We start from the raw sequence: 23,277 nt of genomic DNA, 5'->3' as shown, positions 1-23,277 counted from the left end.
GATTTAATATGATGGGAAGCAATATAAAATACAAACTTTTAAATTTAACTCCATTAGTAGAAAAAAAGATTATGTTATAAAGAATAAGGTAAAATTATCCATAAATGGTTGTCAGAAAAATTTGTGACAGATCATCTTTTCTCTTTAAAGTACACTGAACCAAGGAAAATTCTGTTCAAGTATTTAGAAGCTCATTTTAAAAAGCATTACTATAAATCAGGCTCCTTTATCTCTAGTATACCATATACCATGTCCATGATTTGACAAGTTCTTCCTAATTACCACCTTAATTACAGTAATTATATATTTTCTAGTAAATGCAACTAACAAGGTTCTTTTGAAAGATAAATTGCGAACTACAAGGTTTAAAAAGAAAGAGAGATGTAGCTATCTGACCACCTCACTTACCTGACCATCGTCAACACCCATGTAACAGAACTGGATGATTTTCAAGCTAGACCTTAGGGTTCACTTAATCACTTATTTATTGAGATCTGTTTTCAATTTCCTCATTATAAAGAGGATAAACCAGGGTGCCTGGATGGCTCAGTGGGTTAAGCATCCAATTCTTGATTTTGGTTCGGGTCATGATCTCATTGTTCATGGGACTGAGTCCCATGTCAGGCTCTGCATGACCTGACCTGATTGTATGTTACCCAAACTGTGAAATTTCAATTCACGTTAAAATAAGTAATGTTGAAGCCAGCACTAATAAAGTCTGGTAAGACAAAAGTAGTTACTACTCACTATAATAAGGAAAATGAACACAAAATGGCTTTCAAAAAATGCATCACCGTAATTCTCTCCTCAAATTCCCATCTACTTTTAGATGACAAAGACGGCATTCTAAAAGGCCTCTGGCCCTTGCAAATACTTGTTCCAAACCCAATAATCTTCATAAATGTCCTTAGCAGTGATGAAATATGGAGATATTTCATAGTCATGGTCTACAAAATATGAAAACCATACTAAAGACTCAACCATCATTAACACCAATAGAATTTCTGAAGAAATCCTCTAATTCTTCTTAGCACCTCAAAGCCCTGTGCCCATATTCACCCATATATGCCCACCAGAGTAACTCTGCTCCCTTTTTATCAGCATTAAAATGTCACATTACTTGTTATGGATCAAAAACTGTTTTCCTCCAGCAACATGCTAAATACCATTTTCTTACATCATACAAAAAAATTAACTTAAAATGGATGAAGGACCTGAATGTGAGACAGGAAACCTACAAAACCCTAGAGGGAAAAGCAGGAAGAGCCTCCTTGACCTCGACCACAGCCATTTCCTACTCGACACATCCCAAAGGCAACGAAATCAAGAGCAAAAATGAACTATTGGGACCTCATCAAGACAAAAAGCTTCTGCACTGCAAAGGAAACAATCAAGAAAACTAATAGGTAACCTACAGAATGGGAAAAAATAGTTGCAAATGACATTTCCGATAAAGAGCTAGTATCCAAAATCTACAAGGAACTCACCAAACTCCACACCTGAGAAACAAGTGAAGAAATGGACAGAAGACATGAATAAACACTTCTCCAAAGAGGACATCCAAATAGCCAATAGACACATGAAATGATGCTCAGTGTCACTCACCACCAGGGAAATACAAATCAAAAACCACACTGAGATACCACCTCACACCAGTCAGAGTGACTAAAATGAACAAATCAGAAGACTTAAGATGCTGGTGAGGATGTGGCACCCTCCTGCATTGTTGGTGGGAATGTAAACTGGTGTAGCCGCTCTGCAGAACAATGTGGAGGTTCCTCAAAAAATTAATAGAACTCCCCTACGACCCAACAGTAACACTGCTAGGGATTTACCCAAGGGATACAGAAGTGCTGATGCATAGGGGCACATGTACCCCAATGTTCACAGCAGCACTTTCAACAATAGCCAAATCATGGAAAGAGCCTAAATGTCCATCAACTGACGAATGGGTCAAGAAGATGTGGTTTATATACACAATGGAATACTACATGGCAATGAGAAAGAATGAAATCTGGCCATGTGTAGCAATGTGGATGGACCCTGAGGGTGTCGTGCTAAGTGAGGTAAGTCAGGCAGAGGAGGAGAGATACCACATGTTTTCACTCAGAAGTGGAATAGGAGAAACTTAACAGAGGACCATGGTGGAGGGGTAGAGGGGAAAAAGAGTTAGGGAGATACAGGGAGGCAAACCGTGAGAGAGACTTGAATACTGAGAACAAACTGAAGGCTGATGGGGGAGGGGGAAAGGGAAAGCAGGGGTGATGGGCATGGAGGAGGGCACTTGTCAGGATGAGCACTGGCTATTATATGGAAACCAACTTGACAATAAACTATAAAAGAAAAGAGAAAAAAAAAACTGTGTTCCTCAAAATTTCATCTATCCAAGTCCTACTCCCAGTACCTCAGGATGTAACCTCATTTGGAAATAGGGTCATTACAGATGTAATTAGTAAAAACGAGTAGTGTGGGACTCTATAATACAGTATGACTGGTGTCTTTATAAATACGGGGAAATTTAACACAAACACACATGCAGAGAGAACACCATATGAACACAAAGACTGCTATCTACAAACCAAGCAGAGAGGCCCTTCCCTCACAGACCTCCCTCACCTCCTTCCCTCACACACATCCTTCCCTCACAGACTCTGATGGCACCAACAATACCAACCCCTCAATCTAGAACTCCTAGCCTCCGGAATTGTCAGATCATAAATTTGTATTATTTAAGCCGCCCAGTCTGTGGTGCTTTGTTACGGCAGCCTGACCGAGCTAATATATTACTATACAGCAACTGGAGAAGAATCAAATCAAAGCATCACGACAGACAGAATTCTCAGAATAGCACCTCATATGTCAATGCATGGCCAATGTTCCTAACAGACCACACATCTTTAAGATTCTGACAAAAGCCACTTTCAGGCAAACATGAACATTTTTCATATTGTACACTTAAATCAAGAGTTTAAGGGCACCTGGAAGACTCGGTCTGTAGAGAATACAACTCTTGATCTAGGGTTGTAAGTCTGAACCCCACACTGGGTGGAGATTACTTAAAAATAGAAAATCTTAAAAAAAAAAAAAAAAAGACTTTAATCCTCCCCCTCCCCCTCAACGCCTCTAGAGATGCCTGAACTCTCTTTAATCAATGGTATCTGTATGGGGTAGGGGGGAACATATCATACACTAATCATTTTAATTAGAAAATTAAATGCTATCAGCCCTACCTCTGAGTAAGAAGGAAAAAAATACAGATGACAATAATGCAACTTTCTTCATTATGCTCTTAAAGAGATTTACAGCACAGTATTGTTTTTTCAAAAAGGTAAGTACTTTTTGAAATGTATATAAGTATATAATTAGATCTGAAAATATGTAAAACTTCATCACATACCACATTATATCCTAAAAGAGTCTAATACAATGATCAGATGAACAAAACTTTTCATAGATAATGATTTAAATTCTTCTTAAAAATATGGACCTAGTCAATAAGACAAAATATTTATCTTGTTTCTTTAATTTGTCTACTCAATTTCACCTTTAGTAGGTGACAATAACATAGCATGTCAGAAATCTAAGATCAGAAGATTTAAAAATGGAAATTCAACCATTTTATGTGAGCATTATCAATCATTCACAGCATCCTGCCAGTCAAGAAAAGGTTATCCTATAAACATAAGCTAAAATGACAATGGTCTGGTCAATAAAAAGATAATTCCAGTATCTAATTATGAAGATTCAAAACCTTTTACTTTCTTTCCCCAGCTAATTAGTTCTCAGTAGAAAGCACAATGGGAAGATATATAGTTAATACACAGAGTCTAAGAACAATTTGAAAAACATTAACCCCCATTTAAATAGAAAAGAAAATGAATATTAGATTTTTGCTCTTTCAAAACGTGCTCATCTAATTAATTCAGTCTAGAAACACTATGCACATAAGGTTGTATTCTATCTTGTAAAAGTGTATTTAAGTGAAGTTAAGGACAAAATCACTTTCCCATATATATTATACAGAAATTATTATAACTGTAAAAAGCAGACAGTGTAGGTGGTGAAAAGCGTCTGGACTGACAATCAGAAGAAATGGGCTCTATTTCTCATTTCCACTACTAACTACACATGTGATGTTAGGTAAGATCATTCAACCTCTTTGCACCTTGGCTTCTCTAAGTGATTTCTACGTTATCACTTCTCAAAATAATTGTAAACACTGTAAATCTTAAAATCTGAAATATGTCATCAGAATTCCTGATAGATCTTAACACATTTTCTGTGATCAATATGAATCCATCAGATATTTACTGAAGAGAGAGAGTGATCTTTCTCACCTGACAGCTTATCCTCATGCAGCAAATTCCGAAGCTTACTACAAAGCTGGATCATGCTGTCCAACTGTCTGTTTATCTTCACATCTTGTATCCAGGCAGGGGTGTAACACACCGGACATGCGGTTCCAACACAGTCACTTACACAATTACTTTAAAAAGATTAAAAAATATATCTATCAGTGCATTGAGCAGAATTTGAATTCCAAAAAATAAACATAAACCGAGTTTGAACAGAAGTAAATAAAGCAAAAGTTGTATTAAGCAATGGGCAATCATATAATATTTGTTAAAATGATGTTTTTGAAAGAGTATGATACACACACATACAAAATCTGTATCTAAAGTCGCTTAGGTAATTTGATATGAAGAGATTTTACTTAGACATTAATCTGCATAATTTTTTCACACAAATAAATCTATAGCTTCTAAGGGGTAAGGGTAAGAGCACAGAGAGGGACATAAACAAACATATTTAATACCAAACGTATAAAACCATGCATCTCAACCGTTTCTATCCTAAATCTTAACACTATGCTTCATGGCAAATTATTGCAAAGAGACTAGGAAAACGATTTTTTGTTTTGTTTGCAGACAAGTGTCTAAAGGCTTTAAAGTAGTTTCTGAGAAAAGATATTTGATTCTTTCAGACATTTTTATAACCTTAGACTCAATTAAATCATCTCATGTTATCTGTCTAGGAGTTAAAGTCTCACAGTTAGGGGGATTTTCTAACTTTGGGGTTACAAACCCTTTGCAAATCTGAAGATATACATAAGCTCTTGTTAAAAAAAAGAGGGGGGGGTGTCACAATCCTCCTCCAAAGCTTATCTGTGGATTCAGAAATAAGAAACCTAACACTCCACTCTCCTTAGCTTCACCAAAGGAGCTCCAAGACTGGGTAACCTAACAGATAAAAGCCACATCTCACCCAAATACCACATTCCTTTTCATGTGACCCACTCATTTGTAGGCACAAAGGATTCTTAGAATATGAGCTCCTTCCAGAAAAAGCCTGTGGTAGTTCTATTCTTTGTATCTTAGATTCTGGCATCATTTCTGATGCAAAGTAACTCAATAAATGTTATAAAATAAATCTGTAATCCATACCGGGGCTAAGACAGAGCTTCCAGATCACTGGATTCAATAAATGTCAAATTTATTTAGCAAAGAAAGGAACTTCCTTGAGTTTCTTTGCCTGTAGTTAAGAACCCTTAACTTAAAACTCTGACATACAAAATAGGGAAACTAATCGTACGGGGACCAAAATCATCAAACGTTATATAATACTTAAGTATTTGAGGAATACCAGTGACAAGTCACAATCCACTCATCAAGAATCATTACCTTATTTTCAGATAAAGAAAATGAGATCCAACTAGGTGAAACACTTACCAGCACCACACGGGTACTCAGTCTATTTTACTCATTCTGTAATGCTCATCTTGTAACTGTTCTCAAGTTATTTTGTAAACATTAATCTAGAATTCTGGGGAAAGATGTCATTTCTCAATAGAGCTGCATAACTCAGTAAGCCAGTATTTTCCAAATGACCAACGGATGAGGTCAGAAAATCATGCTGGGTGAAAGATCCATTCACGGCATAGGATAATCCAATGACATTTGATGGAACAGAATACAAAAAGTTCACTGGTATCCTTTTAGAGTCCACACTGTAACGAATCTAAAGAAACCAATACTTGCTAAGTAATAGTGTAGTATCAAAGAAGAATATCCATAACTATCTAAAAAGACTATTTAAAAATCCTTCTTTTTTCCCACTATGCATATAATACAAGATCTTCCTCACATACTGCAAATCAAAATAGATCATAACAGGATGATTACATAAGCAGATATGAGAATCTGCAGTCTTCTGTTCAGCAAAACAATAAAGAGATTTGCACAAATATAACACAGTGGCACTCTCCTCACTCATTATTCTTTGGTTTATAAAATGGTTATTTTTTCCCTAAAATAGTGTTACTTATGTTACCAGTGTTAATTGTTATTTTTAAATGAATAGCAATTTTTAAATGTCTCAGTTTTACATGGTAAATACACACATATAAGCAAAACTGCTTTGGGATCCTCCATTTTTAAAGGTGTAACACGATCCAAAGCCAGAAAGTCTGCATATATCTGCCCTATGTTTTACATGATTTCTACCTTAAAGAGAACACACGGACAACTGTTACCAAGGACTGGCATGAAGGTATGTTGGATCTACCACAACGCTGTCCGTGAGACAGAAGTCTGTGCCCTTCCAACCAGCACCCTCCACTTCACTGCTTCAACTAGACTGGTATATATCAAACCATCTTTTAAAACTGCATGGTATTTACGGGGCACTGGGTGGCTCGGTCAGTTAAGTGTCCGACTTTGGCTCAGGTCATGATCTCATGGTTCATGAGTTTGAGCCCCACGCTGGGCTCTGTGCTGACGGCTCAGAGCCTGGAGCCTGCTTCATATTGTGTTTCCCTCTCTTTGTCTCTCTGTTCCTCCCACACTCATACTCTGCCTGTCTCTCTCCCTCCCTGTCCTTCTCTCTCAAAAATAAATAAACATTAAAAAAAAATTTTAACTGCAAAAGGGCGCCTGGGTGTCTCAGTCAGTTAAGCACCTAACTTCAGCTCAAGTCATGATCTCACAGTTCACAAATTCAGGTCCTGCATCATGCTCGGTGCTGACAGATTCTGTATTTCCCTCTCTCTCTGCTCTTCCCTTGCTCACGCTCTCTCTCTCAAAAATAAATAAACATTAAAAAAAAAAAACCCTACATGGTATTTATAACATTGCTCAGCAGTTTTACACAGCTTCAAATCTGTAAAGAATACAGTTATCCAAATCTTGGCATCACATAATCAAAATGAAGCAAAATTGCACCGAATGTATTCTTTCCTACGTTCACGTCAGGAAACAGATGACCATTATCTCTTTTGAGATGATCTCATGTCTAACTTAATCTTCCATTGTCCATTTTAAGTCACAAACCCTTTTAGAACCCACTTAAAGAAAGATACGGATCTTTACCACTCACACTCATACTTACTTACACACACACACACACACACACACACACACACACACACACACACTTTACATACAATTCTTGGGGTTTGTTCCCCTCCAGGAGATTTGTCACTGAACTATTACATACAGCAAGTACATCAGCTGAAACAAAATAAATCTGCTTACTACCAAGTAAGGACAGGAAGTGGGCATATTTCATAAGGGGATCATGGGAGGTCTTTTGGAGGTGGTGACATCTGACCTGAAATGTAATTGATGAAAAGTTGGCCTCCCAAATATTTGGCAGTATATTCTAGAAGGAGGAAATAGCCAAGTGCAAAAGTTCTGAGGCAAGAAGGAGTTTGGTGTGTTTAATGAACTAAAAGGAAAAAGGTGGCTACATGGTGTGAGCTAGCAAGAAGTGTGGCTGGAGAGACAGGCAGGAATTGGGTCCTATACAAGGTCTTCCAGACCTTAGAGCAAAGAGTTTGGATTTTATTCTAACTGTAAAAGAAGCCACTGGAGGATTTTAAGGAGCGTACTGATACGGATTTGATTTACATTTTGAAAAGATCACTATTAAGAATGTAGAAAATGGGGAAGGAGCGCAGTTATGAACTTATACTAGTCTGAGGAGAGATATGATGGTGGCTTGGGTCAAATAAACAGTAGTAAATGGAGAGAAGAGTGGGAAAATTCAAGATTCAAGGTATGTTGTAAGGCGGACCTCACAGAGCTTAATGATGTGACAAGGAAGAAAAGAGCAGTTGGGTATGACTTGTGGATTTTGCCCTGCGCAGCTCTGTGGTTGGCAGTCTGCCTTCCTGCCATGAAGATCTCTGAGATGGCCCAGAAGCTGGAGGATGACTGACACACGGGCAGAGCAAGGAAGTCCTTGTCATCCTCCCAACGGAGAGATCAGGGGGGCAACATGTACTATGCCCTATCCCACCCTCCAGCTGGATATGCCCCATATATCAAATCCATGTTTCCAGACAGAAAACTGGGACCCCAAGCATAGTTGCTTCCCACACATCAGCCCACAGCTGTCACACAGCAAATTATTTTCATGTGTGCTTAGACTTCATGCTGAAGTCGTTCACGCCAGACAGTAAGCACACAGTCATCACTGAAGTCATTAAAAAACTGACTCGAAGGAAGCTATATGGACCCTGTCTCACAGATAATTAAACAAGACATTCGGTCCTTTAATTGATTTCTCCAGAATAAGAAATAGAATGAGATGAAAATCTAGTATTCTAACCTATATGCCAGGCTTTCATTCTATAACATGGACATAATTCCATAGTAACTGTTATGGCTTGAACTGTGTCCCCCATAAATATATTGAAGTCTTAACCCCCAGTAGCTAAGAACGTGATCTTATTTGGAAAGAGGGTCTTTCTCAAGATCAAATTAACATGAGATCATTGAAGTGAGCCTTACTCCAGAATAGCTAACATTCTTACAAAGAGGCTTGGACACAGGGACAAACATGCACACCAGAGAGAATGCCATGTGAACATGAAGGTTAAAATCAGTGACAGACCTACAACCCAAGGAAGGATAAAGATTGCCAGACAAAGGTTCTACACCTGCCCGAAGGTGGGAACAAGTCATAGAACAAGATTTTCCTCACAGCCCTCAAAAGCAATCACCCTGCTGACACCTTGAGCTTGTACTTCTAGCCCAGAGCTATGAGACAGTACATTTCTGTCATTCTAAACCACTCAGTCTTTGGTACTTTGTTATGGGAGTCCTAGAAAATTAATCCAATAACTGTAAGAGCAAGATTTTCATAATTCGGAAGGTCTAGACTCAAAACTAACCAGAAGGGGGAAAAAAAGCCACATGTCAATTACATAAGAGATTTTTCTCCCTAAGCTTAGCAGAGCTACTTACTAAGCTTTGCAACTTTGAAAAAGTCATCACCTTTGAGTTTTGATGCTCTTATTTGTAAATTAAGACAGTTTTAAGCATCCAAATGAGAAAATGTACAGTAAGTTATTTGTAGTCTATGAGAGCTACACAAACATAACACACAACATATGATAAATGTGATTAAATGAGGATGATCTAGTAAAAATATATAGTTACACTATGTATCAAGCTGTAATTACTTACCTACAGAAGATGTGCTCACATCCCCCTAAACACACAGGCTCCCTCAGAATATTAGTGCTGTTTGAAAAAAGGAAAACAATCAAGATGTAGGTCATTGTTAGATAAACATTTATTACCCAACATTTCTTAAATCCAAGGCCAACACTACCATATTTCTCTTTCCAAAGCAGAAGATACTAAAGATGTATTTATTTGAAAGGTTTACTCCCTGACTAAATATTGCATCATCACACATCTCAATTCAAATAGCTACTACCAAACTCAGTACAAACAGTAACATTTTTTATAAGGCCTATATAGAGGGAATTCAGAAAGAAGCAACTTTGTGTAACTATCTCTATTCCTGTTATAGAGGTTGGCAAAACCAACCACTGACTGCTTCTTTCAACTACTAAGGTACATCTCTGCTTAATGATTCAAAGTATAGACCATAAATTTCAAAATAAGGCCTGAAAGGTAGAATGACCATGTAATATATTGCCCAAATGAGAACATTTTTAGGACTGACATAATAAGTAAATGGGACACAGGATAGGAGGTGTAACCCAGGACTAAACCATGAAAATCAGGACATTTGACCACCTTGACCATAAGAATTCATGGTTTCCCATAAGAATACATTGGTTACTGGCTATTGTTAAGAGGCCATTTATTTTTCATAGATGCCTTATCAAAAATACAGCCATTCTTTCAGTTCACAGTTAATTATTTTGTTCTTTAAGCAACTGCAACTAGGAATCATCAGGTTGACATTCTACAGACTGAATAAGATTCATGGCATTGGGGAAAGAGAGAGAGAAACACAATTATTCTCCATCAAAATACCTGCTACATTTGATAATCTTCAGAAAGTAATAGTATATATTTACTAATAAACACATCAAGTCATTATACTCAGAGGGCGTAACGTGGCAAGAACAAAGAGGAGAAAATAAAGCCTCTGAAGGATGAATATTTTGCCACGCTTGGTTTATTACACTAACCTTAGGACCTTTAGGTATTTACAGCATTATTATCCAATTACCTCTGTATATATACCACATATCAATAAAAACAGTTTTCCACATTTCTTGAAAGATCAAAAGTATCAAACAGTACATTTAATAGATGTGAACATTAAAGTGAAATTGAGCTTTCAGAAAGAATGCTAAAAACAGAGTACGCACCTACAATGTTATCCTCAAGATACCAAAAGTGGTGCTCACTGACATTATAAAACCTATTACTTTTTAAAAACTCACAACGTCTGATTCTTCTATCCCACTACACAGATCATGGTGATAAAATCATGACTTGTGAAGTGACAGCCACTTTTGTGACTCTGGCGATGAAGATGATCTCTGCTACAATGATCACGCTCCTCCTATCATTTTTGCTCGCTAGTTCACCTACCAAATCTAATCACTTCTCTCCTAATCAAGTATGTTAATTCTACTTCATTACAAGTTCTGCTAGAAGATCTCAGAAGTGATGCATCTCACTTCCTCCTATCATTACATACTCCCTGTATTATTTTATTCCATCACTCTGACCAAACATCCACCTTCAGGTTCTCTCCACCTTGAGAGAACACCGTTCAGCTCATTAGCACCTTGGATTCCACCATTCACCACCACCCTATTTCCGCTGACCTTTTAAACACTCACAGATGCCAATAATGCCAGGTAGGCCCCACAATCCACCCCTCCCTTGCCTTCTCTCAGGGGATGAATAACAATTAAAAAAGACAGAAATATACACGTGTCTCTGTAAATTCAGTTGGTAGTTTCTTCACCTTTGTATCTCTACCAAAGTGGTGTATCAGATGTTCAATGAATAAAAAAAAAACGAACAGATGGCTATTCAAAACAGTCTCCATGCTCCTAAATCCCACAAACCTGACTGTGAGCTTTTCACCGCCCAGACCTATTCCCACCTCTTCACCCAGAATCCTGTCCCTCCCTCTGGGCTCTTTCTTCCTCCTTAAAATGTGCTGCTCTCCCTGTCCCAAGATCCAGTATCTTCCCTGTCTCCTAAAGTGGTCGATTCTCATCATTATACTCACCGAAATTTCTTCTTCTATCTGCAACTGAACATGCACAGGTACTCTCCTCCACCCTAACAAACAGCACCTTCTTTCGATCCTGCCTCACTGTACCTTCAGCCCCAGCTCATCCCCTTCCTGCAGATGGAAGGTCCTCAGTAAGTGCTCTACATCGTCACTACACTCCTTCTCTCCCTAGCTTGAACTCCCAACTCTGCCGAAACTGTTCCCCAAAGCATTTTTATGCCTCGGTTTCCCAGACTTCTCTGTGAGGTAACATTGATCTCACCTTCTTTCCTGAAACTTTTCCTTCAGTTGTTTTAGTTTTCATCCAGCACATTTATCTGCCCAGTTCAGCATTTCATTAGTGCTTCCTTTCCTGTCTCTCAATTTAGGCTCACCTCCAGGATGAAGTTCAGTCTTTTGGCTTTCTATGGCAGTACTCGACTCAATGCCTTGATTCTATTTCTAAACTTAAAGCTTTCTACGATGACTCTGAACCCTTTATCCACGGTTCTGACCCTTCACCCTAGCAATGAGATGCTACAGAGTGATTAGCAATGAACTTAATATCTATGAATAATTGATCAATTGTACTAATTATTCTAATTTGTGGGCTAGAATATATTTTTTGTTGCTGTTAACAGATGAGGAAGGACACTGAAAGACTGACAGAGAAGTACGTGCATGTGCAGAAAGTACATATACGTAGTGGAAGGAGCAGGGAGTAGGGTGTTACACCCAAGACTGGGAGAGGGAAGTTCACAACATTGTTAATGAAGAGCTCAAAGAGCAGATAAAGAGATGCAATGATCTCTGTCAAAGCTAGGCTTTGGGACAATGTCTAGAGCTTAGTGGAGAAGATAATCTGGATTAAAACAGTTTTTATTACAACTAGACAATAACTATCAAAATTTTAAATGCACCTACTTTTCATTAAACTATTCCCATGTCAGAAATTTATTCTTCAGAGATATTCAGATGCTTCCAAAACTGAAACTCTAAAATACCAAAGATGTCTATCTAGACAGAATAATTAAGAGATTCCAGAGATTAAGAAGAAAAACAAAAATGCCATATACACACACACACACATATATATGTGTGCATATATAGTGTGTGTATACATATATGTACATATACATATACATATGCATATTAGAAAGTTAAGTAAATGGAAAAAATTTCTAAATGGAAAAAAATCAAGAGGCAGCAATAGAAACATATTCAGAAATGTAGATGCAAAACATGAAGAACTAAAAGATGAAAGAGGTTGTATATATTTGGAGTACAGATGAAACAAAATAATGTTTTCATTATGTCTTTGACTTACTTTGTTGACTATGTTCATGCATTATTTTTTTTTAGATTTTATTTTTAAGTACTCTCTACACCCAACATGGAGCTCAAGTGTTGCACACTCCACTGACTGAGCCAGCCAGGCATCCCATTCATGAGTAATTTTAACTAAAAACTTGTAAAGGCCATTGACAAGGATATTCATTCCAGCACAGCTTATTATAGCCAAAGACCAGAAACAATCTAAATTTTAACCAACGACGAAATGGTTAAATAAATCACGATACATCTCCCGGATGTATACTATCTTCTCATCTGAGGCTTACAACGCTTATATAAACAGAGAACCTCTTAAAGGGCACACAATAAATTGGTCATAGTGCTTCTTACAGAAAAGGATTCCGGCTCACCTGTTATTCCCTTGAATATTTAATCACCATATACCTTGATATTTTAATTCATGTATTATTTCAATTTTTTAAAACTTAATATTAGAAAGTTCTTCACAACCAGTAACTCCAAAGCAAGCAACCTTTTCTTGCACTGCTCCTCCACAAAAACTGCTGTCAGCAGGCCAGTGTCTGTAACGTTTCTCAAATAATACCCAAGGTCCGAAACACAACTGCTCAGACAGTTCTCCCCAGCCTAGAATACACTCCCCTCCTGAACCCCCAAAACTATTCAAGCCCAACACATTATCCAAATATTATCCAGGATAATATGATAAAAATGACACTAAACAAAGCACAGAAATTCTTGAATTTTAGTTTCCATACCATCACTTCTGCAAAATCTGCACCTTATACCTAACCAGAACACAAGGTTGACTGCAATACAATCTATACTTATACTAAGGGGCTTATCATCTAACTAGGTAATTTGATAGGCAAAGTTAGTGTATGACTTAAGAGAATTACAAAATGTTCTCAAGTTCCAGAAAGATGGCATCTAGCTGGAGCTCTGGAAATCAATGCTGAAAGCTAAATTATTTTATATTTTATCTGCTTGATTCCTTATTTTCCCCCCCTTGTCTCCAAATAGATTCTAGCCCTACAACAAAGGATCTTAACTTTTATTTTTTTTTCTGAGCTCCTCAACACACCATTACCTCCCTAGCATGGTGCTATATGAACAGCAGAATTTCGATAAATCCTTAGTGAATGAAGCAAATGGAAGAGTACATGCAAAAATGAATTTATATTAAGAATTCTATTTTATCTTTACCCTATTCTTTGTTTGATATACATATATATTAGAAAGAAAAAAATCCAGAAAAATAAGAAAAGACATTTGCATGGTAACAGGATTTTTGTACCCTGAAAACTCAGCTACTCTACTTTTTCCCATCTGCAGTCATACTTCTGTTACTTTACATGTAGTTAATTTGGAAAGACCGGCGCAGCCAGAGGATTATAACTTAGGGAAGAACCAAGTAGTGAGAACAAACAACTTTTTTTTAAAAAGGGCCTATTGATATAAAAATTTCCTTGCAAAGAAGAAAAGGAAAGTAAATTCAGTTGAGATTACAATACTGAAGCAGACCTATTTCTTAACAGAATGGCTTCCTAAGCCTACTGAGCTAAACTGCTATTTAACATTAAGCAAGATAGCTACCACAGTGTTCTTACATTGTAGAAAACCTCCAAGTTATTTTTAAGTGTGGACCAACACATTTAACACCAAAATGCACAGGTTCTTCAAGCCAATTAAACATATTTATCTTTAGAATAAACAAAGTTGCTAACAAGTAAGGGATATGAATAATGACACAAAAGCATCTTATTCTGTGTAGTTATTTTGTATGCCAGATTCAAGTAAATCACATGGGAAAAATTTTTCAAAAATCATGTCTAATTGTTCAGTGTTGATAAACACTGAATAAGTCAATGAGTCAATATCCCAAAAGCCAAATGGGCAATAGACTTCTGCCTATTAAATGATTATAACAGGATCTACTGCTTTGAGACAGATAAGCATAGAGAATATTATGCATACCTGCCTCAAATATTTCTGGCTATTGTGTCCTCTATTCCCTTTCTTCCAAAGCAAACAGTGTCTAAGTAATTGTCCTTAAAGTTTTGCCTGTTGGACCTAATGTTCAAAGGTTGAGTTTTAAGGCTCTTTATATTCTCTTCCCTGCTCACTTCCAGAACTATGCTTTCAAGCCATCTAAAGCAGATGACTGCCAAAAGTGCCCTCCCAGCCTAAAATCTCTCCTCAAAGTCCCAGGTTCAAATAACAAGAACTTCACTGGTACGGACCGTCCTCCATGCTACGGGTAACAGGTGCTCAATGTCTCAGTTACATTTCTCTGGCAGTCACAAGGACTACAGAACACCAGGTATGTGGAGGCCTATACTGGGTCTGTGGTTCTAGCTCCACCTCCCAGGGGGGAAAGACCTCGGCCTTCTACATCTGCTCTAACACCCTAGTCATTGTTTACTATGGGTAACTAACCCCAGGGACCTACGGAGGATTCTGAGTCAAGTGAAATTCAGAAGGCCCTCCAGGTGTTTCCACTTATAAAGCCTCCTTAAATGTGATACTAACTTAACCTAAATTCTTTCGTGCATTAATTTAACAAACACTAAGAAACTGTGTATTCAGCACTGTGGCTACGAAGGTGAACCTATCTGTATGAAATGTGTACCTGTCTTTATGAAATGTGTAGCAAAGACTTAAAATACCACATAAGTAAATAAATCCCACATTTAAAAGGGATATATGATACATCTGAACACCAATGGTTTGTGCCTTTTCTGGATGTATGTTAAAAGTCGACAGAAACTTTTAGGGGCGCCTGGCTGGCTCAGTCGATTGAGCGTCCGACTTCGGCTCAGGTCATGTTCTCATGGTTCGGGGGTTCAAGCCCCACGTTGGGCTCTTTTCTGACAGTTAGCTCAGAGCCTGGAGCCTGCTTCAGATTCTGTGTCTCCCTCTCTCTGACCCTCCCCTGCTTGCACTGTCTCTCTGTCTCTCAAAAATAAAAACATAAAAAATTTTTAAGAAAATCGATAGAAACTTTTAAACAACAATTTGAATCCAAAGGAAACTCCTAATTGGGGAATCTGCAGAACGAGAGGGAGTCTTAGAAAGCTGCTGTTAGGTTGTTTGTTAGGTCACCAATCACTCCCTGATATGACCCTTTCTTAACTCTCTGCCCATCTGACTCACTTCCCCTTTATTCTACAACACCTGTTAGCCTATTGTGATTAGCATGCTCCACCAGTCTCCATCTACAAAACGCTTTCCAAGGCCCAATTCAAAAGCCCTGAAGGTTTCCTCCACTGGCACCATCCAAGGACTCTTCTCTACATCTCCTTGGCCTTCATCATAACTTACCCCGAACTCTGTGTGAATTTTATCCCTTATAGTTAAGCGTGTGCCCCTTCAAGGTAGAAAATGTCTCATCATGTCACCCCTAATGTGGTCACTTTATCATGTCACTTTAATGTGGTCAGTGATCACTTATGATCCTAATGAAAAACCAGCACCAGAGCAAGCCAAAGGAGTAATCATCCCACTTAAGGATCACTGGCCCATTAACACTGCTTCTGAACATTCAAAGCTTAATGAAGACAGAAGCTTAATGCTCGGGTCAGGAAGTCTATCCTTTATTTTACAAACATCCATATAGCACACAGAACGTAATAGGCACTGCTCTAAGTATCTTACAAATATTAACACATTTAATTCAGATAACAACCTCATAAGATAGAAACTACTACTAATTCATTCCACAAATGAGAAAAGGAAACATGCAAGATAAAATAATTTACCCAAAATCACTGAACCAGGATTTGAAGCCAGAGTTCAAAATTAATGCTCTTAACCACTAAGCGATTCTGTAAGAGAAAACAATCTTGATGGCCTTTAAAATGACAAAAGATAATTTAGAAAAATAAAATCATCTATGCTAAAAATCACAAGATTGCTTTTTTCCTTTTACTAAAAGTTGATTTAAAAAGTGCTAGAACTCCAAATCACATTATGGTAGAGGTCAACCTGCACACACACAAAAATGTCAAGAGATACCTAATTATTTTAATTCACAAAATAGTGTCTATGACACCTGGGCTCTTACATTACATTTTTTTTCCTACTTCCTTTAGGAACATATTATTACTATGCTTTCTGTCAGCCTCTCAAATGATATGGTCTTCCTGTCTCATTTTTTCAAATCTTTAAATAGCTTCTATCTGGTTGTAAGGCTTGGACCGAACACAAATGTCACATCTGGCCTCTTGAAAAATTTCATCAGCTCCACCTTGGAGTCATACTGATGTTAAAGGTCAAGAAAGGATGCCCTGTAATGTAGCCAGTCCACCCTCAGCCACAAGCAATGCTTCCTATAAAACAGATCCAATATGCTCTGTAAGACAGGTGACACCTGGGAACACAAGATAGATGACAGCTGCAAGCTGAATGTGAGGGTAATCGGGGTAATCACTGGTCCACTGGGTAGAACTCTGAAGCTCTGGAAAAGGGCATACTGACACAATTTCAAATAATCGGACACTGCCAGGAATGGTACGTAGCGAAGCAAGAAACAGACCATCCTGAGTTGCTCCTTTCAAGCGATGGTGTCAGGTAGCTACAGGGAAAGGCACCCCTGGAAAAAAAAGGGATTATTTTCCCTGGATAAGAAGCAACAGGCCATGCTTTGTACACTACAGACCGTGCTGAAACGTACAGAGATCCCGACAGGAACACAAAATCATTTCTAAATATTAAATCCCGTGTCATATAAAAATCTTACACTGAGGATTTTTAAACTTAAGACATTCCACCTGTTAAAACAGTTTAGCAAACTTTAGCTTATGCACCAAATCAAGTCGGTGGACTGTTTCTGTACAGCCTTCTGTACATGAAAACTTGTGTTTTTAAGGGTTGTGAAACAAAAAATAGTAAGAACACAGATGGTGGTCAGCAAAGGCTAAATAGTTACTATATGACTCTTTACAGAAGAAGTTTGCCAAGTTCTAGGTTAAAATATGCAAAGACATCATTGAGATTTAGTTATTCCATCAGTGGTTCGTATATTAATTTTTTTAAGAAAATTGACTGGAGTTCAGTATTATTCTCCAGCCAACAGGATGAGTTGTAATAAAAGTCTGGACCTAGTTTCTAATGTCTACTGTCAGTCCTCTGTCTCTTATTGTCAGCTCACTTTGGTTAGAAACTAGAGAAATATTTAGCAGGGGATAAAAAGTGAAATTGGCAGGGCGCCTGGGTGGCTCAGTTGGTAACCCATCCAACTTCAGTTCAGGTCATGATCACAGTTCGTGGGTCTGAGCCCCATGTCAGACTCTCAGCAGCTCAAGGCTTGGAGCCTGGAGCCTGCTTTGGAGTCTGTGCCTGGCTCTCTGCCCTCCCCCACTCACACACTCTCTCTCTCTCTCTCAAAAATAAACAAACATTTTAAAAAAAATTTTTTTAAGTGAAATTGTACTAGATTTCAGGACAACCTATGAACTTTTCTTATTCTTATATAATCTTATATATAATCTTATATAATCACCTAGTTTGCCTTCCCCAAACCATTCAGCAAGCAGGCTATGCTTTTCTGTATTTTTATAAGACACCTATTATTTACCACTTTTTCTATAACAACTACCATACTGAACACTTTACACCTATATTTTCATTTAGTTTCCTCCCTCCCACAGAATGTTAGCTTAAGGACTGAAGTTTTTGTCTTTGTTCACTAACGAATCCTCAATGCCAAAATAGCACTTTGCAGGTGTTCAATACCTTTTATCCGTAATGAATCCTCATAGGTGGACAAGCAGAGCACTACTATCACTCAGATAATAGTTATCACTCAGGGAAACTGAGGCACAGAAATTAAATTACTTGAGCCATGGGGTGCCTGGATGGCTCAGTTGGTTAAGCATCAGACTCTTGACTTCAGCTCAGGTCATGATTAAAGGGTTCTTGGGATCAAGCCTCACCATAGGGCTCTGTGCTGACAGGGCAAGCATCCTTGGGAGTCTCTGTTCCTCTCTCTCTGCCCCTCTCCCCAACTCATGCACTCTCTCTCTCTCAAAATAAATTTTTAAAAAATGTTTAGTAAATACATAAATGACTTGAGCCACAATGTCAAAGCTGGAACATGAACTCGGGCATCCTGACTACACTCTAAGTGAAGCACCATGCTGCTGCCCTAGTACCTTCCAAACAGAAACGTCCCATCTGAAAGTCTAACTTTTGCTTAACTACTAGGGTCTGATTATAACTGCTTCTATCTATTATAGCAACTAGCAGAGCTAGGTTTAAATTTCTTATTCTCAGACAGAGGACCCCTGTGTTATGAAAAAACACACACAACTCAGAATGTCTCCATTCTAGCAAAAGTGCCACTTTTCTAAGGAGTGTAGTGATTTTTTTTGTTTTTGTAAAACCAAACATAAGTGCAAAACTCAGCGAAAGTAAAGTCCATCTCATTTTTTAAAGAAAAAAGCTGCTGTAACTTGTACTTTATGTTAAGTTCTGCAGGTTGGAAATCGGAGGGGAAAAAAAAATCAAAACAAAGTCCAAAAAAGAAATACAGTCAGGACAGCTACAAGCAGAAAGAAAACCTGCCTGAGTGATATCGATGCAGAAAATACAGAGCCTGTGCACACAGCAGGTGCTCAATCAATGCTTTGGGAAGAAATGAAAAGGGTGACAAGTCCTTCTTGGGTTTTATAAACCTTGGTTTGTATACTAGGCAGAGCTACAGGAAAAGCATGGAGTACCAGTCATCAAAATGATGTCTTCAGATACAATGAAAACCTTGAAGTGAGAGGGCTCCCGTGGTGCAACAGCACGAAGGAAAATACGCAAAAAATGGTAATAAATAGCATCTCTAAGAGCTGGAACCCCAAGCGATACAGCCTTTTGACTATAGCACGGAAATGAGAAACAGAATGGCGGTGTCCATCACACTGCCATCTTCAATCTACCTCCTGCAAAGGTCCCCCAAACTCCCTCCTCTTCCCAGAAAGAGCTTCCACGGAGTAAAGATCAAGGGGGCAGCTCAGCAATAAGTGACAGCTGTTTGAAACTTGGCGGGCCATTCAAACTTCGCAGTCCTGAGCGGGAGGGATCCGAAGCCCAGTAAAAAGTGCCAATGCCTTAGGCCCACCCCAGTCCTACGAATTCAAAGCATGGAGGCGGGGCCTGAAATCTGCATTTTTAACCACTCCTCCAGACAAGTCTACGACCCGCTAAAGTTCGGCAACTACCATCTTAGTCGGGTTTGATAAAGAAAAGGCAAAGAAAGCCGCGCGGAAAGGATGGGAATGGGGGAGAGGGAGGGGACAACTAATAAACACCAGATCCCTAGGCAGGTACAAAGTCTGCCCGCCGACCCGACTGCAGGGCGGGAATGGAAGGAGGGCACCTGGGGTTTGAAAAGATCTCCTCCCCCCGCCCTCGCGGCAACCCGCCGGAGGGTCAGTCTTTACCACCGTGAGCAGCACAGCAACTTCTCCAACCGGTCCAGCGCAGCGCGGCTGTGAGCCCAGGCCCCGCGCCCCTCGGGCTCCATGGCGGACGCGCGACGAGGCTCGTTACCGGACCGGACCCTTGGCTGCCGATTCCCCGGCATCGCCCCGCCTTCGCCGGAAGGGCTCCTCCCAGAGTTTGAGATGCAGGGGGTCGTGCAAAGATTAAGACGCCCGCAGGCCTCAGACCCGACCCCAGCCCGAACGGTCCTAGTTTGTGGGCCGGCCGGACGCTGGGAGGGCGGGGCCCCGGAAACGCGCTAAAAGTCCCGAGCGCGGGGCCGGGAGGGGCGGGGCCTGCAGTTGGCGGGATAGGGGGCGGGTCCAGGCTGCCTGGAGGGATGAAGGTGAGAAAAAGCAAGTCCTTGACTTTTCTGAGCTGTTGGTTTTAGGTACTGTGGACGCGACTGATGGAAAATCACAAAGTAGAGAGTAATCTCTAAGGAGTGCTGTTAAGACTACCGTAGAGGGGTGCCTGGGTGGCTCAGTTGTTGGGCCTCCGACTTCGGCTCAGGTCTGATCTCGCATTTGTGGGTTCAAGCCCCGCGTCGGGCTCTGACAGCTCAGAGCCTGGAGCCTGCTTCTGGTTCTGTGTCTCCTTCTCTCTCTGCCCCTCCCCCTCTCATGCTCTGTCTCTCTCTGTAAAAAAAATAAATTAAAAAACATTAAAAAAAAAAAAGACTACCGTAGAACTTGGAAAAGCTTTGGTCATGACACTGAAAATGCCACCTTCTTTACTCCTATAAATGTAACTTTCTCCTCTCCCCCTCCCCCTTTTACAGGTTTTTTGTTTTGTTCAAGATCTGATGAGGGAGCTTGGGGGAAAGCTGACAGCAAAAACCAGGCTGGCACCCACCCCGTCTCACCCCCAGACACAGATGGAATATATGTGATACTCCTTGGACGTTCCTGGATACCCAAGAACAAAGGAAGGGGGTTTATGTGCTTGCATGGTAATGTGAAAAACTAAAGCAAATGAAAAATTAAATTCCCTTGCCGCCCGTTGACAAGTCTTGAGACCGACAGAGTGACCTCCCTCTAGGAGCTCAGCTGCCTCAAGGATGACACTTTGGTGGGGGGCAAAAGAGCTTAACATTAGCTTAATATTAGCTCAACCTCAAGGATTCTGTAAGTCAACTTTCTTTATCTCAGCTGCCCCAAGATACATGCTGGTAATCATACTCCAAGCTTATGCTTCCCCCCATATTTAATGTTTTATTAAACAGTAATAAGTGATGTTTCCCTAGAAATAGCTAACCCCTCAAGGTCCTAGAAACATGGCTTCCAAAATTCCTTAGACATTCTATCCCTGACCCACTTCCAATCTGAGAGTATATAATGAGTTACCCAGCAGGACTCCAGAGCAGCTCTTCCTGACCATGGGTCCTGTCCCCGTGTTTTAATAAAATAACCTTTTTGCACCAAAGACGTCTTCAAGAATTCTTTCTTGGCCGTTGGCTTTGAACCACCCCACCATCACCCCAAAACTTCAGACCCACACAAGGCTCTTTCATTGCTGGCCATATTTTATGGATAACACCTACTGAGCATCCTTCACCCACCCCATCCAATCCACTGCCAAATCATTACATTTCCACTCCGACTTATTCTCAAATCTACCTACTTCTCTCTGTCTTCACTCCACCACAGGCCCCTTGTCTCATTTTTACCTAGATTGTTGCCGTAGCCTTCTGGCTGATATCCTCCAAGTCCCCCCAAGTCTCCTCCAGTCCTTAGGCTACACTGTAGCCATCTAAAACATTTCCAAATAACCACTTGTCAGTAGAAACAGAATAGGTAAAACTAAGGAAGATCTTAGAGACTATTTTTTCTGACTTATAATAGCATATTAAACTAACCAAATTTTTTTCTTAAACTCATAGGTAGTCAAGAAATTGATTTTGATTATTAACCCTGTTAAGCCATTACTTACTCTTTGCAGAGCCTCAGAGAAATCAAACTCTAGAAAATTTTAAATGTTAAATACACTTAGAGATACTATGGTATATAATGGAGTAAATTGGGGATTTCAGGAGCCAGACATCCCTACTCCTAATCCCACCTCCTCTGCTAAGTAATTGTGTGATTTAAATCAGGTCAAAAGTCCTCTGAACATTAGTTTCCCTATCTATAAAGTGGGAGTATTCATTCCATAGATCTAAAGGATTATTATATGAGATAAATGTAAAATCACTTACATCATAAGTACTCAATCAATAAGTGGTAGCTAATGTGAAGATGATTACATATATAACCAGAGAAGAAGACATATATAACCAGTACTGTTAATGCTTTACTTACCACAGAATAACACTGAATAATTTTATCAGATGCTTTTGTAATTAGAACACAATGTAACTGATCAGAGTAAATGCAGATTTCCCACTTTGTATCAAACAGTTGTTACTGACCTATTTGTACAATGCTATTAAATGAGTTGCGCAGGGCCAGTGAGGTCTTTCTCCCATTAGCTTCCTCTTCTTTCCCTCTGCCATTGCCCCATCACCTGTCAACAAATCTCAGGAAATTCTCAGCAGTTGGTTGATGGCAGCCATAGTAAACTCATGGAGAGAATAAGCAAGGTTACTCTCCCGTCTGCAAACTCCCCTTCCGTTGCCTTCCTCCCGCCATGCTCTGTTAGCACAAGTGGCTGATGCTTAACCTTTACTTAAATTTATTTTTTTGAGAGAGAGAGAAAGCTCACAAGCAGGAAAGAGGGGGAGAGAGAGAGAGAGGGAATGAACCACAAGCAGGCTTCACGTTTAGCTAGGAGCCCAACTCTGTACTGAATCCCAGGATGCTGGAAACATGACCTAAGCCAAAATTAAGACTCAGACACCCAACCAACTGAGCTACCCAGGCACCCCACTGTATCTTTACCTTTTAAATTTCAGTATAATCAGCACAGTGTTATATTAGTTCCAGATATGCAATATAGTGATTCGATAATTCTGTACATTATTCAGTGCTCATCACAATTAGTGTACTCTGAATC

The 23,277-nt window shown here is 39.4% G+C and overlaps 1 protein-coding gene across 1 annotated transcript in view; it reads right to left on the bottom strand.

Annotated features, from left to right (window-relative positions):
- Nucleotides 1-20,474, bottom strand: part of BARD1 (BRCA1 associated RING domain 1) — an 81,236-nt gene extending 60,762 nt beyond the window's left edge. Inside the window, exons 1-3 of the mRNA XM_029932927.1 lie at nucleotides 20,244-20,474; nucleotides 9,471-9,527; nucleotides 4,338-4,486 (exon numbers count right to left, since the gene is read on the bottom strand). Of these exons, the coding sequence (XP_029788787.1) occupies nucleotides 4,338-4,486; nucleotides 9,471-9,527; nucleotides 20,244-20,386 (349 nt within the window). The 5' untranslated portion in view covers nucleotides 20,387-20,474. The remainder of the gene's footprint in view (nucleotides 1-4,337; nucleotides 4,487-9,470; nucleotides 9,528-20,243) is intronic.
- Between the last annotated feature and the right edge of the window lie 2,803 nt (nucleotides 20,475-23,277).

This window comes from Suricata suricatta, chromosome 3 (genome assembly GCF_006229205.1).
Source record: "Suricata suricatta isolate VVHF042 chromosome 3, meerkat_22Aug2017_6uvM2_HiC, whole genome shotgun sequence".
In the NCBI taxonomy this organism is placed as follows: domain Eukaryota; kingdom Metazoa; phylum Chordata; class Mammalia; order Carnivora; family Herpestidae; genus Suricata; species Suricata suricatta.
Note: the sequence above shows the minus strand (reverse complement) of the source record. Positions and strands in the feature narration are given on the sequence as shown.